This window comes from Pagrus pagrus, assembly GCF_965226575.1.
Source record: "Pagrus pagrus genome assembly, chromosome: 8".
NCBI lineage: Eukaryota > Metazoa > Chordata > Actinopteri > Spariformes > Sparidae > Pagrus > Pagrus pagrus.
In genome coordinates, this window is record NC_140192.1 from 16576695 (window position 1) to 16592778 (window position 16084).

General features: G+C 41.6%; 1 protein-coding gene across 1 annotated transcript in view; it reads right to left on the reverse strand.

Annotated features, from left to right (window-relative positions):
- LOC311261890 (protein unc-13 homolog B-like) overlaps nt 1-16084 on the reverse strand; it is a gene marked incomplete at its 3' end in the record, with an annotated part of 83642 nt that overhangs the window by 50618 nt on the left and 16940 nt on the right. Inside the window, exons 3-8 of the mRNA XM_084360903.1 lie at nt 12924-13041; nt 12266-12389; nt 9528-9601; nt 8709-8766; nt 7758-7793; nt 6799-7012 (exon numbers count right to left, since the gene is read on the reverse strand). Coding sequence (XP_084217029.1) covers nt 6799-7012; nt 7758-7793; nt 8709-8766; nt 9528-9601; nt 12266-12389; nt 12924-13041 — 624 coding nt within the window. The remainder of the gene's footprint in view (nt 1-6798; nt 7013-7757; nt 7794-8708; nt 8767-9527; nt 9602-12265; nt 12390-12923; nt 13042-16084) is intronic.

The window sequence follows — 16084 nt, forward strand, 5'->3', positions numbered from 1 at the left end:
GTGCTGCAAGTGTGTCATCTGCATGTGCAATCCTGATTTCAGGTATTGGGGAACGTCTGTTTGGAGAGATTTGTGTTGAAGAGCACCTTGGGGAAGGTGCAGGTGAGACTGTAAACACATCTTTTATTCCCTGATTCTTCCAATATGGCCCACCACGTCCACCTTTCAATGACTTCAAAGTAAAATCAGCTGCCTCCAATGGCTCCTCTTGGAAGCTACTACTATTTTGCACTGATTCCACCTTGATCTTTTTAAGTTTATACACAGAAAAGTCTACAGGCTGATCTGCTTGAGAAGATACAGATTCCTGAAACATTTGAGAGAAACTTTCCAAATTCATGTTCATTATCTTTTCACCTTTTCTAAGGGCAGCAGTTAGGTCCATGGGCGCATCTGAAAGCACAAATTTATTTTGTTGCTGGCCAGGAATCCAGAAACCTCTGTCTTCGGTACAGAGGGGTATTTTAAAACCACAAAGGGTTACTTTTTCTTTCTGTTTCAGAATGTTAGCAATATTTTCAGTGATGTTTTCTAGGGCTTGTAGATCCTCTGGGGCAGCACAGGCATAGAGGTGTCGACCAGCTCTGTCAGTTAAAAGGGAATAAATGTATTCCTCATCTGTATAAACATAATATCCACAGTCCCCAACATCAGCAGGCCACCACAACCCTTGCTCCAATAGTGACAGCCATTGTTGATACCACTCAGAATCCTGAAAGATCATTTCATCGTCCGCATCCCCTGTGGCACCTGCAGACCAGCTTAAATCCATAGCACCACGCGTTAAATCCATTGGACCTTTTTTTGTGGCAAGTTGTTTTAAAAACTCAGTTGCTGATTTCAAACCAAAATCTTGATCTTTTACAGCACTACAAACAAAACTTTTTTCCACTACTTTGCTGAATTCCGGTACACTACATTCTGTGAGCGACTGACATCGACTTATCCGTGTCTTTGTTTTTTCCATGGACAGATTTAGAGCACAACCTCCTACAATCCAAGGTTTTCTTTTCCCATCAAGATCATTTAGCTGGTCACAGCTACTCCAGCGTTTATTGTCTCTGCAACTCATGTCAAACAAAACAAGATCTTCATCTGGCTCTAGGAAGCGATTTCTGTTCTCAAAAAGCCCAGCAGCAGCATCCTTCCAAGGGTGTGAGGGTATATTGAAATCACTGATGTTCATTTCCATAGGACTGAACCATATGTGATTCTCCGATTCAGGTGCTTGAACCATTGGTGGTATATATCCTTGGCATGCCTTGGAGCGTTCCTGAACTTGAGTGGCAAGGGCTTCAGCAAGAGCGTAATCATTGAGTTGTTGCCATAGAAGAGCTTCTATGAGACACTGATGCTCAAAGAGCTCTGGTGGAATAACACCATGCTCTGTGAAGTTGAATAAAAGATCCTTGTAACCATACTCATGTGCAGTCCCATACAAGAGACGTTGAATTTCATCAAGATAACGCTGGGTTGGGGAAATTGTAGGATCTTGCCAAACCTGAGATTGAGGAGGTTCTCTGTGGGTATCAATAGCTGTAGTAGCTGCACCAAAACCAGTTGTGAGTGTTGCTGTACTTGAGGATATATCCTCCTTACTCTTTGGCAGTAGGCGATCAAGAAGGCCTTTTTCTGTTTCCTTTCCAGGAGCAGAAGTGCTACTGTCACCAGGGCTTGTTTTGAAAATGCTTGATAACAAACCAGGAGATGTGCTACTTGTGCTGGTTTTTGGTTCCTCCTTCCCAAGCTGAGGAGGTGATGTCTGTTGTGTCTTTGATGATGGCTCCTCTGTGACACTAAAAAGGCCCGAGAGGAAACCTTTTTGAGCTGGACCTTTTGCATCCTTATCTGTAGCAACATCTTGGGAGGATTGCATATCTACTGGTTTGGTTCTCTGAATCTGTGGTCGCCCCTGTCCTACACGTGGCTGATGTTGTTGCTGTGTAGTTTGAATGTCCACCTGATCAGATGGTGTTGATGACTGTTCCACAGTAGCTGAAATTTTGTTCATCAGGCCAGAGAATAATCCCCCTGATTCAGACTGGGCTGGATTTTGCCCTGATTTAACTGATGGTTGACCTGACTGAGCAGGTTGAGGTGACTGTTGTTCTTGTGGTACATTTTCACCAGATGCAAGCTTCAGTATACCTGAAAGCAAGCCTCCGCCTTGACTAGGCTGTTGGGTTGCTGTATTTTGAGGACTTGCCATTTTCCCAGGCTGTTGCTGTTGTTGAGGTGATGTCTGACCAAACAGACCAGACAGGAACCCTCCTTGCTGACTGGGTTGAGATGGTTGTTGACCAGGTTGAGCAGTGTTTGATTTATTTCCCCGTTGAGATTCAGTCTGTGGGGTGGGCTGTTGTGTTGCATTATCTGTTAATTTATTTAAAAATCCAGACAATAGTCCACCCTGCTGTGGCTCTGGTGCAGGGGCAGCAGGCTGTGGAGGAATCTGGTTTTGCCTCCTCAGAGGCTGTCTGTTACCTTGTTGGGGTTGCTGCTGGTTTGGATGACTAACAGGTGGCTGCTGCTGTGCTGGGGGAGTAGGACCTGCAGAAAATAGCCCAGAGAGGAAGCCTCCCTGTTGATTAGGCGGTTGCTGGGTTGTCTTAGGACCTGCTCTTTGTGCCTGCTGCTGCTCTGGTTGACTCCCTACAGTGGGGGTCCCTGCATCGGCAATTTTGTTTAATAATCCAGAGAGCATCCCTCCAGGACTACTGGGGGGCTGTTGTGGAGGAACTTGCTTTTGCTGTTGTAGGTTTTGTCTATTACCCAGCTGTTGACTAGGTTGATGCCCAGGTGGACCGCTCTGTTTCTGGATTTTTGAGGGCTGTGCTGGGTTTACAGGAGCAGGTTCTTGGCCTCCACTTCCAAAAAGGCCGGAGAAGAAGCCTCCTTGTTGAGGAGGTGCTTGCTGCCCTGGTTTTTGGTTAGTCTCTCGAGCAGCAGCTTGTGATTGTAGCTGAGATGAGGTAGGATTAGGTTCAACGATCTTGTTAAAAAGTCCTGACAACATGTTACCTGATTGTTGATTTGGCTGGGTAGATTGTGTTGGTGGCTGGGAAGTGGTTTCTGTGAGTTTCAACAAACCCCCAAACAATCCACTAGATTGAGGTAATGCTGTTGTTTCTTTTGGATGTAGTTTTCCTATTGTTGGGTCTGACTGTTGCTGTTGGTTGTCTGAAGCTACAGTTGGTCTAAGTTGCTGGTCAGGTTGATCTTTGTCAGTAGGAGGAGCAGTCCCTTGACTCAAGATTTGTTGAGATTTGTCCATCTCTGCTGTGTGGTCATCTGGTTGTGACTCCTGACTGGACTGAGGTGGCTGAGTCACAGCCACTGTGTCTGTAGCTTTTTTCAAGAGTCCAGATAAAAGTCCTCCTGTGGGTGGCTGTGCAGCAACAGGTTGTTCTTGCCTTTGAGTTGGATTTTTTCCAGATTGACCTCCTGGTGACGTTGGCATTGACTGATTTGTAGATGTAGAAACATTATCAGAGGCAAATTTTAAAAATCCTGACAACAGTCCTCCTGCCTGTTGTGTGGCAGAACTTGTTTGGGGAGAAGACTGGGCAGGTGATGAAAATAGGCCTGAAAATAGCCCACCTTGTTGAGGCTGACTATCCCCTCCCTGGGCTTTCTTGTCAGATGACACGTCTTCTGTTGATCCCAATTTCAACAATCCAGAAAGAATTCCTTGAGCCTGTGAGGCTTGTGGTTGTGATGTCGCTTGTTCCACAGGCTTGGGAGGACCTTGATCTTTAGATGTTTCATCTGCTTCAGGCTGCACATCTGTCTTACACTGGGCATCATTTTCAGACAATGGTTGCTCCTGAGACAATTCTGTTCCAGAGACACTGCTCTCTGCGGTTTCAGGGACAATTTGTCCAGTATGTGGTTCAGTTTGCCCACTAGGTTTGGTAAGTGTCACAGTTGGAGTCATTTGAGGTTTTGCAGGTTCCTTGGCAGGTTCACTTGGGGCTACCTTAAACAGGTTTGAAAACCAGCCAGTTTCTGTGTTTCCTTTTGGCACACCTTCAAGAAGTGCAGCACGACTCGGAGAGGGAGTTCTTGCAGGGCTGGGGGATGGACTTTTCGGTGGGATATTGGCATCTTCACCAGATGCAAACTTAAGAATCCCTGACAGCATACCTCCTTCTGTTTTTGGCGGGTTTGCCGTGGAAACATTTTCAGAGGAGAAAAATGGAATTTTGAGTTTGCCACCTAAAAATGACTCCTCCGCAGGCTTGGTGTCAGTCTGTGAGGCATTATCAGGTGGAACAGCTGATATGAGGGTAGAAAGAGATTTTTTAAAAGGACTGAAGAATCCTGTTTCCTCTGCACTGCTTTCAGGTCTCGGTTCAGATATTGCAGACGTTCTTCTTTGCTGAATATCAGGTAGCTCACCAGATGACTCTGTCTCTGGAAAAAGCTCTACTGACCCACTTCCAGTTTCTTGCAAAAGCTCAAGTGATCCACTTCCTGTATCTGGCAAAAGATCGACTGATCCAGTTCCTGAACCTGGTCTCGTCTCACCTGATAACTGTCGCTCTGTTTGTGAGCCCTCTCTATTAGGACTTGGGGTTCTGCTTACAGATGCTTGTTGGGATGTATTGCTTGCAGCAGATGTACTTCTTTGCTCTGATGGCTGAGGTGATGGCTCTCTAGAGGACGGTGCACTGGAAAACATTCTCAACGGACTAAGCCTTCCTAACATTGATTCAAATCCAGATGTGGGTTGGTTAGCAGTTGTTGCACTACCTTGTGCCCCTGTTCCAACATGTATTGCCGCCTGATCAGTGTCAACTTGCCGACTTGGTTCAGAGGATTGAAATGGCAAAAGAGACTGTAGGGAAAACTTTTTCTCTGTTGTGGGCTCCTGAGAGGCAGGAGGAACTATGGCTACTGGTGGGGAAGTACCACCACTTTTGGGAATAAACGAAAGAAGCTTTGAAATGCCTGACTCAGGTTGAGATGATGTTTGGGAGGTAGATGGATCTGTTGCAGTAGCACCAGAGGTCTCTGTGGCTTCAGTGTTAGCTTTAGGGATCAAAGACAGCAGTTTTGAAAGACCAGAGTCTGCCTGTGGCGGTTGAGGTGATGGCGTTGTGGCAGGGGCTTCTACCTCAGTGGTAGGCTTTGATCCTGTGATTGTACTGAATAATGAGCTCATAGCATTTTTTACTCCTGCTATACCTTGCTCAACAGCATTGTCCTCCTTAACTTCTGGTTTGACTTCACTGATATTACTGTCTTCAGGTTGAATAACTTTAGCCTCAGTTGGCAGTAGTGGGAGTTTTCTTCTATTTGGTTTAGGCATTGATTCATAGTTGTTGATCTCCTCCTCCTTTACAGCAAGGTATTCAGACACCGAATGAACTAAGCTTTTAAGTTCATCCATTGGATCTATAAATTCATCACTTGGCTCCTCTACAGGAGACAATAAAGGATCTTGTCCATGACCTGTTCTCCCTTTGCTTAAATAGCCTTGTCCTCCAAAAGGTGAGGTATACTTGCCAGGGTAGTAATAACTTTCATATTCATAACTAGCATCCCCCTCAGTGAATGTCAGGTCATCTAGTTCCTCCTCAGATCCAAAGGAATACTGCATCTCATCTGAACCAACTGATCCATATTCACTCCTCCCCCTGATTCTTGCAGCCTCTTCCCGAGCAGCCTCCTCCTCACGAAAAGCTGCATAGCTCTCAAGTGTGTCCTCTAAGGCAGTTTTGGCCCACAGTCTGGTCTTGTAAAGTAGACCTTCTCTGTCTGTCTGCTGACGTTGTTGTTTAACAGAGGGAATTATATCAATTTCAGGAGGGGATGATTCATCTTCAAAACTGCCTGCTTCCTTATAAACTAAACGCACTTCTCCACTACCAAAGCCATGCCTCTGTCTTTGTGGCCTGCCAGTCGTTTCCCCCATATCCTCAGGGGATAGTGCATCACATTCTACTGTCTGATAAAACCTGCTGCCTTTGGACTCAGAAGGGTTGTCACTGATCCGGTAGATGATGCTTTTATCTTCGTCCTCCCACATTTTCTGCTCAGCGTCCAAGTAATCATCTAAGACACCTGAGTCAGGCACTTTATATTTACTCTCCCAATCCTCCACACCCATACCTGAGTCAACAGGGATTATTCTTACTCCACCCTTACTGTTTGATCTCCTGGATTCAAGGAGGGGAAAAAAGTGCCATGCAGGAAGTGGTGGAACACGATGCAAAGAAAAAGAAAGAAAGAAAAATTAAGCATCAGTCAAAACAGGAGATCATGCAAAGTGAGCGCTCATGCAAGTAAAGAAATAGAATAGCAAATGAAAAAAAGCCAAGCACATGTGGAGAAGGTGTGTGCATTTTTTGTCACAAAGAAATGCTTTTGCTTGTGCGCGTGAGAAACTTATATGTAGTAAGTTGCACCTGTTTGCTGTTTGTATAGAGATATTTTGGTAGGCTAGCTGGTTGGCTGCAGCTTTTTGACTACTTTTCTTCAAAGATTATTTTGTTTAATTGTTTACATGATAAAAACATCTATATATGACACTAACAGGTAAACTGGTACAAGCAACAGATTAAAAGACTTTGCTAAATTCATTAAATAATTACTGCATACAGTAGCTACAGGTAATAAATGTATTGAGGCACAAATATCTAAAGCTGTGCAAATTCTTCTTTCAGATGTGACCTTTATAATAACAGTGCTATTAATGGATATAGCACGATACAAAAGATTCTCATGTGGTGATGAGGTGACGAGTGTTGTGTCTTTCCTAAACTGTGTGTCACTGAGTGGGTGTGTGTTTACCTGGGCCCCCTCATTTCTCTATAGTCTAGCTCATAGCTTTGTATAGAGTCAGACTCTCTGGACAGGGTTTGATGTTGGACCCTGCTTCCTATAGGGTACTGGTGCACTGATGAATTTGTCTGGGAGGTGTTGTGGAACCGCGGAGGTCTGTTGCCAGTTTCACTGCGGTAGTCACTATCACGGTCATCCATTGCACTATCATGGTCATCAAAAGCTGAGCAAAGATAACACAAACAGTTCAGTAAAACACACACAAGATGATTTCTTAAATAAATGATTGATAACTTTCAAAATATATAGCATACAATAAACTCTTAAGACCTCCCATGGATTTTAAGATAGTATTCTGCTCTTGTTCATTCATTTGTTTAATGTGATAGAATAACCCTGCCTCTACTAACTGCTCATTACTGTACATTACTGTAAAACTGCATCCAGCTTCCACTCTCCTTTTGTACTACAGACATGGCAATTTTTTACAGTGTAACTGTAAAGAAACAACTAAGAAAAAAAGCGTTAGACAAAAGTCACATCTGTACCATTGTACTCAAGGTTTGATCTGACAGCCAGGCTGCTAAGACACAGCTACTGCATGATGTGGCAACAATCAAACTTGTTTGAATAAAAAGCTCCCTCTTGTGGTAGCAGGCATGAAATACAAAAAGCATGACCACCAAGCAGACAATGAAATGAACAACAGGAAAAAATTGGATTGATGTCACAATTTAATAATGTAACTCCAATTGACACATAAATTAGGTCAACAAAACCTGCATGCACGCTTTGTATTTTGACCGAACGGATACGATACAGTGAATTTTCAAACACAATGAGGACAAACAAAGGAGTCAGGCCAGACATGCAGTGGTCCTTAATCAAAGAGAAAGGAAAAGAGCAGCTGTGCCATGCAGATGTAGACTGAATGACAGTCATGGGGGAAAAACAACCACCATACGTACTCTGTTGGTCACTCCATCCGAAATAACTCCAACTGCCTGGTGGCATGGAGGCAAGTGTTCAAAGAAGTCAGGAAGAAAAGTGAACTGTGTTACTGAAGATTCAAATCAGTGACTGTGACTGGTGATGGCCAAATGAGTATGTCACAGTGGGACTGAAGACACCCAAATCTGTGTAGCTTGATGGAAACGATGAATGGTAATACCAGTATGAGATAAAGAAGAACTTAGTGAAGCAACGTGAAGAAGTCACATGAAGTAATGTGATGACTGAGTTACTTGAACTTATGCATTATGAGCAATCAACACTGACACAACATAACAGCTGTGGGGAAAAAGTGTTTTCACATCTGTGAACAGCAAGTAGAAAATACAGCTCTTCATAAATTAACAGTGGCAGGTGCATCCAAAAATCTCCTTTAGTGTCCAAACAGCAAGTTTGATTTTTTTAGAAATCAATGGGGACTAAATCCATTACTGGCTCTGAAGTAGGTTTAAATGTACGAGTCGGTCAAATAGCATCAACACTTAACTGGTGGCTGATATAAAAATTACTTTTCCTGCTCATGATATACAAGAAGGAATGAGGAGTGCGGATTGAACAAAGGTACCACAATAAACATAAACATGTGTAAAAAGCGCAATGGCATGAATGCATTGGACCATTTTTTCACTTTTACAGTATATATACGAAAAACAGAGTCCACACACTAGATTGTGCTCTCATGAACATTTATTACCTCCACATGTGATGTCTGGGCCCAAGCCCTTCTTCAGACATAAACCAACTGCAGAGACGCACATGGTAGTGGTAATAAATGTTGATGGGAGAATTAGCTTGTGTGCAGACAATGTTATTGTATTTTAGATTTTTCCTTCTGTCCAGCAACTAGTGTTGAATTGATTTTAAATGTGCACACTGCTAAAAACTTTTTACTTTTACAGTATACTCACAGCACTGAGAGGGCACAGATGCCATCCGTCTTCTCTGGACGTCTTCCTGCAGTGGATACTGCCACAAGAGAAAATAGTATAAAACTGTAGTTAATAGTAGAAAAAAAAGGTAAAATATATCATCTGTGATGTAGTAACTATTATTCTTCATTAGATGGCAGCAGGGAGCCAATACAAACTGCAACATCTATGAGAAGGGTGCAAGCTGTGACATAATATTTGGACACTAAATAAATAAAGAGAATGCTCTCAGAAGCATACAGATTCTGTGTTGCTAATCAAGAGCAATCTTGTAAACAGTACAGTTGAGCAGACTTGTAAAAATGTAAATCAACTTAAATGAAAAAACTAAATCAGAAGCATTCATTCTTGCTCCCATCAAACCTGCAAACAATTCCTGTCTTGATTTGTTTTACACTTGAGAAGATTCACCACCTTCTGCATGCTCACTGAACTGCTACTCCTCAGCTCCAGAAGGGGTTTGAAAATCGGTAAAAATCTACTTTACATCCACTTCTGCCTCTAATCCTAAATGGCTCTCTTCAGTATGGATGGATACAGGATGCAATGCATTTTCAAGCACCTTTTTATTACTCATATTCTGATCTTTTTACACATGAAAACCAAAAGCTATTATCCTGTACTGCTTGTTAAAGTTTCAAATGACACCAGTGGTTCACACTCTAACACTTCGTCCTCAACTACCTACTTTCAAGGTGAAGATAAAGGAAAGTCTTTCCCAGTTGGTACTCCCCAATGTTTTTTTATCAGCACTTAGATAATCTTTAACCTATTAACAGGACTTATTTGTAATCTTACCTCGTCATGTATCCGCATGGTGTTGATACGCTCCAGCTTACTTGTCCAGTACTGAGCCTCGTCTTCTGGGATATCTGGACAGACGGATTGGACAGAAGAAGAAGATGGTTCGAAGATGAGAAAAATCGAAAGAGTGACAGGAAATTGAGTGGCGAAGAGTGCAAGAGAGGGTTGTGAAAGAGAGAAAGTTGAGGAAATACAGACACATGGGATGGAGGGATAGGTAGAGGGATGGATGGCAGGATTGAAGAAGGGGTCATGAAGAGAGAAAGTAAATAATGGAGCAAGAAGGAGAGAGGAGAGCACAGAATGTGAAACAAAAGACAAGAATAGATGAAGGACCACAGGCACTGTAGCTCCACCCTTCCCTCAGTTGCCTCTCCTCTATGTCCCCTATCCCATCCTGTCTTACCCCACCCTTGTTGCTTGATGTGTTCCCATCTTATATTCATGTGTGTTTAATAACTGATGAGGAGGTTTCCGTTTGGGGGCCCAGAAATAGAATTAAAAACCACCTCAGGGGGATCAAAGGTCCTCCCCAAAGCAAGAAAGAAAAGGAGTGTGTGGGAGTGGAAGAAAAGAGATGAGAAAAGGGAAAATGTAAAAGCCTGGCGACGTAAGTCCAAGTCTAAATATTCAAGTCATTCAAGAGTATTATAAATGTAATTTAACAGAGAGTCACAGTTTGCCATGTTGGTGCCCAGCTGTATTGGGCAGCTGCAAATGCAAACTTTTGACATCCTGCAATCCATCCTGACAATCCCCTCCACCCTTAAAATGGCAGGTACTCTTTCTCCCTCATTGAATATCCCAAACTATTCCAAACCATTCAAAACTATTTGTGATATCACAAATCCTGCAAATCATCCTTAAAATCAGATTTTCACAGACCACAGAGAAGACTTTATGTATTTTATTTCCATGTAATTCAACTACATAAGTTCTACATTAGGTATATAATTTAATGCAAAGTATGTCCATCATGTTCAGTTGATGTAATGGATTACTTTTAAGTATAATACTTGAAAAATTGCATTAACTTCATTTAAGCAGAGTTACTTACTTTATTCACATCAACTCAACATGATGGAAATACTTTGCATGTGCATGTAATTGAATCACATGTAACTGAAAAACATAAAGTTAATGTTTCAGATAAATTATTCTTTGAGTGTATCCAAAAGCTAATTTAGATGAGAGTTTCTCAAATGTGACTGGGTGTAATGTAATAGGTTGTATGTCATGTGGGCACACAGTCGAAGGCTGCTTCTTGGCCAACGTGGCCAGCGGGCTGCCTGTATATGTACATTTTGGGAAATCAGCACCATGACAAATCTGCAGTTAGCTATTAGCATTTCTTGTTCGCAGTGAACCCACAGATGTAAAGGCGACTGGATACGTTTGATACTGTAGAAAACTGAGAAATGTGATAATTCTCAGGAAAGTTATAAAAGAGAAGTCTTTTTTTCTTTGATTTCTAAGCGGATTTTATTCCAAAACCCTCAGAAAGTGGAAGTCACACTGAATTTTAAAATAAAAGCACTGGGTTATACTATTAAAAGGTACTTGTGAGTGTGTTTGTGTGTTTAAGTATGACTCACTGTGATACATGATGACCAAAAGGTTGCAGCTCACTATTGATTAGTACCTATGTTGCAAATTGGATGTCAATTGCTTTAACTTTTTTAAAAAGGATTTGTCAAAGTTTGCTAAACAGGGAAACTCCTATCTTATCTCCATCTTCAGACCCTGGCTTTTGTGTCAAGACGAGCAGCCAGCGGCATGAACCAGTGGCTTCTTGACATCAGGTAAATAGAGTGCCAGGAAGTGCAATGGGAAAAACAGAGGCAGCTCAAGAGCAGACCCTTCAGACACCTCCCTGAGATTAAGCACTTGCTGAGGAAACAAAATGGAAGTGTTACTATTAAAGTGGTTCCAAATAAAAAGAGCAAGAATTACAAATAAAGATTGCTGGGGATATTTAGGGCAACAAAAACATTAAACATAAAAACTTCATGAACCCTAGTGGTACTCTCCCAGTGCTTCAACAGGGAAACCCATGGGGAGAAAACATAACAAGTCTGCCTGGTGAAGTGAGTCTAAGAAGCCGAAGAGAGACAAATATTGTGCAAAACACATACAAGTGTATTCTTTATCGCTTAAAGCCTGATCTTGTAAGGAAAACTATACTGTATATTACCATATATACCAAACCTGCTTCTTAATCAACTGAGCATCAGTATAGTCAGTATACTTATAGGTTTGAAAGTGAGTATGACTGCTCTATTCGCTCAGTGAACCATAATTTTGTTGTGTTTAATAAGCAATTATCATTTCCCATCATTGAATCATTCATTCATATTATCATTCATATTACTATTTCATTGTTAGTTAATTAAGCTGACATGTAGCACTTTGTCAGATTCATTTTGTCGAAGGAGACATTTTATGCTTATTTTCAGGTTCATCATCTTATTTTGGGTTACTACTAGAATAGGTTTACATGCTTGAATGCCCAAAAACACATCAGTAGCTGTATTCTGTTAGGATATCGAAGGATTGTCATATTTGTGTTTTCTTTATATTCTTTAGCTCTTCCAAAACAAAAACAAAAAAAATAAAAATGGTTAGACTATTATTCAGTTCAGGTTTTTTTAATCTGCATCAGCTCCTGGCTCTGTGGCTGTGTGTTTGTGTATTTTACTTTGTGCTGTGTGTTTTGTGAATTTTATGCATACCAAAGGGCAGCTCAAAGCGGGTATCCAGCAGCACTTGGTGTGGAGTTGGGTTGCTGGTACCACAGATCTCATCCTCCCTCATTAACACCTCAGAGTCGAGACACGTCCACATTCCTGGTCCCTCCTGAAGAAGAGAAACGAAGAGAACAGAGGGACATGCATAAAAAAGAAAAAGAAAAATTAACACTCACTCACTGAGAATTAAAAGTGTCAACATGGTCATTCAATAAAAACTTAAGTGAAGCTGAAACGACGAAGAAGCAATGAGCAACACTGGCAGTTCAGACTGACATACAGTTGAACTGGGGTGAGCATTTACTGTGCTTCAAACTGAGGGGAGAAGTCAGAAATTGGGAGGGCTGCATAATCAACAACAGGAGGTGAGCTCGCTTCCACACTTTAAAACTCTCAAGTGAAAATAATGAGGTCTAAAGGCGAGACAAGCCCGCTCACAGCGTGCTAAAATGAGTTGCCAGCTGCTTCTAACTGGCCACCGGTGAGAATGCTTTCTAAGATGCATCTGACAGGTAAAGATGCTGTTTAATAAATAAGGAAAGGTAAGTGGAAGGAAGAGAGTCTGTGCTTAAGCTAAAAGCTGAGTAAGGTAAGAAAAAAGTGATTTGTTTATCTCGAGGATGAAAACGTGAGGGTGTGTTACCTCGTCAGACTGTTGAATGGTTGCCAGGGGTATCAGTGCTGTACCGATCATAGTGTCCCATATCAAACCTTTGTTCCACAGCTCCACCACCAGACCTGACTCCAGATGATTGATCTCACTGTAAAAGCAGAAAAAATACTGATTAACCGCGTTGCACACACCGAGCAAAAAGTTCATACCTGGCATCAGAATTTAATAGGGATTCAGTCTGTAGTTGGTGCTGTGTTTTGTGTATTCAGTAATGGTAGGCGATAACAATCAACTCCTCACTTCTTCTGTATATCTTAGACAAAAGTGATCGGTATAATACATCCCTTTCTGTCAATTGGAGGATTTTTCCCAAGAGAGATTGACTCTGATACTGAATCGTACTGGTAAATATAACTAAACTCTCAACTCAACTTTACAATTGTATTATTGTGTGTATTTCACAGGCAAGATTAAAGCAGCAGAAAACAGTAAAAAGACTAAAAATTACAACAATACAATAAACACAACACTCAATTACATAAACACAAGGGATACAAATAGTATAAAAACCAGTGATTAAGATTTAATAACTAAGGTAATAAATGATGAGGCACCTTAAACAAAAGTCATGCCAAAGGTTTCTTGAGATTTGTGTGACTCCCTGACGAAACACTCCAGAGGCTGTTTTTAAGGTCTAACATGACCGTCTGACCACAGCTGTAGTGATGAAAAACCATCAGACTGTGTTGAAGGATGAGCAAAGGCAGGATCCACTTCCTAAATCCATCATGTCATGAGGGTAAACGACAATCTGCTGGACTTTATTGTGGGTTTGTGCTGTTGTACCAAACTGTTAGGGAGGATGTGAGGATTCTTTCAATGAGTGCACTGGAGGAACAGAGCATGAGCTGTCCTCTTACTCAAACTTCCTTAAGTTGTCAAATAAACGTCAGCCTTTCTGGTTATGTGGTCTTAGTCGATGTTTGATTTTGGTGTGATGTGAGTTTGCACATTGTTATCACAAGTTCGTCTGATATAAAAAATGCCATGAGATCAATTTCTGGGCATGCTGACACAAATAACACGCTCGCTTTACCAGCTTGTTTCTCTGAGACATTTTTTTGTCTCATCATTGTCTCAAACATCTTTCATATGATGATTTACAGATGTGAGACATCACAGAAATTCTCTTTCCTTGTCACTTTAAATACCTATACATGATCTAAACAATTCATCATGGTGCTGCAGCTGATGTCAATTCAACAAAAAACATTTGGTCCATATTTTACCTGTTTATAGTACTACATACATACTTCACACACACACACTGATGGAAGAGGCTGCCATGCAAGGTGCCAACCTGCTCATCAGGAGCAATTTGGGGTTCAGTATCTTGCAGACATGCAGCTGGGGGATCCAGGGAATCGAACCATTGACCTTCTGATTACTGGACGACCCGCTCTACCTCCTGAGCTACAGCTGCCCCAGACTACTGGAGTGGTTTACTATGGCTTTTTTTCCTTAGTCTGACACATTAATACAGTACCATCCTTTTCCATCAGGTCAGTAAGTGGGCCAGTCTTATCCTAAAGTAATGAGGGTGAAGGATGACAGCCATCATTTTCTGACGGATCTGTCTTAAAGAGAAGACAGCAGGCAAACTGTCTCCCCTCTTCATCTGCATATTCATATTTACAGCCCCATTCATATTCATACATGCCTCAGCTTGGCTGTCAGTCATCTCCGATGACACTTCACAGCTGGGATGATGGAGTGAAGAGGGTGGGCGGGAGACATTGGGTGTGTGTGTGTGTGTGTGTGTGTGTGTGTGTAGCTACTTGAAGTGCTGAGGAACAAGTCGAGTCAAAATGATGATGTTCCTACATGGTAGCATGATTACCATTAACCGCCTTCATTCATGTGTTTGCTTGTTTACACGCTTGTGTGACTGTGAAATCTTTGTAACGGTTTTGCAGTGACAGGTAATGTAAAAGAGACAAGAGATCATACTGTGCCAGTAAAGATTCTTGAAATGAGAAAAGGGAGTTTCTGGGTGAGTATGAGGCCAGAGACCACTCTAGGTTTCAGGGGCATTCTGGCTTTTACCAGCAAATTGTAATCAGTATTTCACCAACATGTACAGCCATCTGCACCCAAACTTCACTGTGTTTAGGACCTAAACACCATCTGTACATAACAGAAATCAGCTCCAATCTATATCTGCTTCTTAAACCGTGGATGTATTAAATAATAAACACTGAATAAACATTTAAACGTGGTGATTTATTCATTCCAGTGAGAGCTGCTCGCCCTGCAGAAATGACGAAAACTCCAACTACCATGAATGATGTCAATATAATTAATTAAAAATAAACAATGATATGACTGTTGGTGGCTTTTTGTACATTAAACTATTCAAATTCAGACAATTATGTTTGATATTTGAGGACATTCTCTTCCCAGGTTTATAGCCATTTCTTTTATACTGGATGTGTTTGGTGAGAAGAAGCTGTGGATCTCAGAGCTTAATGGGACCTATATCAACACCAAAGCACCACATAGCCCTGCATTGTTTCTGGGAGCTGTTCTATTAAAAGGGGCTCTATGTATAAGTCACTTGTTCATTGGCCATGTTTGAGAGGATTGTAGCGTTTCGGTTGCCTATGCAAGTCTGTGGACGACTTGTTTGAGTTGTTTAATGCAGCTGGACTGTGGATTTCTTTTGACTGAGGTCGGATTTTCCATGACAGTCCAAAGGATGTGACTTTATGCACGTTCTCAAGTGCTTTGTTTCAGTGTCTCTCTCAAATTTCCATTAATTTTTAATTTTTTCCATAGACTTTTGACTACCAAAACAAAAAGCTTTTCCTACACCCTTGTTTATAGTAAATATTGCGCAAACCCTATTTGGACCATTTCTGTGTTTTGTGTTTAGTGTTGTCACATTGAGGCACTTTGGAAGCAAGGGTCCCAAAAAGCAGCAGTGAACTCCACCCATCGGAAGTAAATGTATTGCATAACACAACATCAAAGCGGAACAGCTGGCTTAAAAGAAAACAAACAAAAACAAAAGTGTTTTATGATCTACAGCCTGATTTTAATCCATGAGATTATTTAATTGAAACCATGAAACATATAACCCCAAATAGGATTATAAATAGGTCTGACGTTGTCCATCCGTGCAGTCTGTC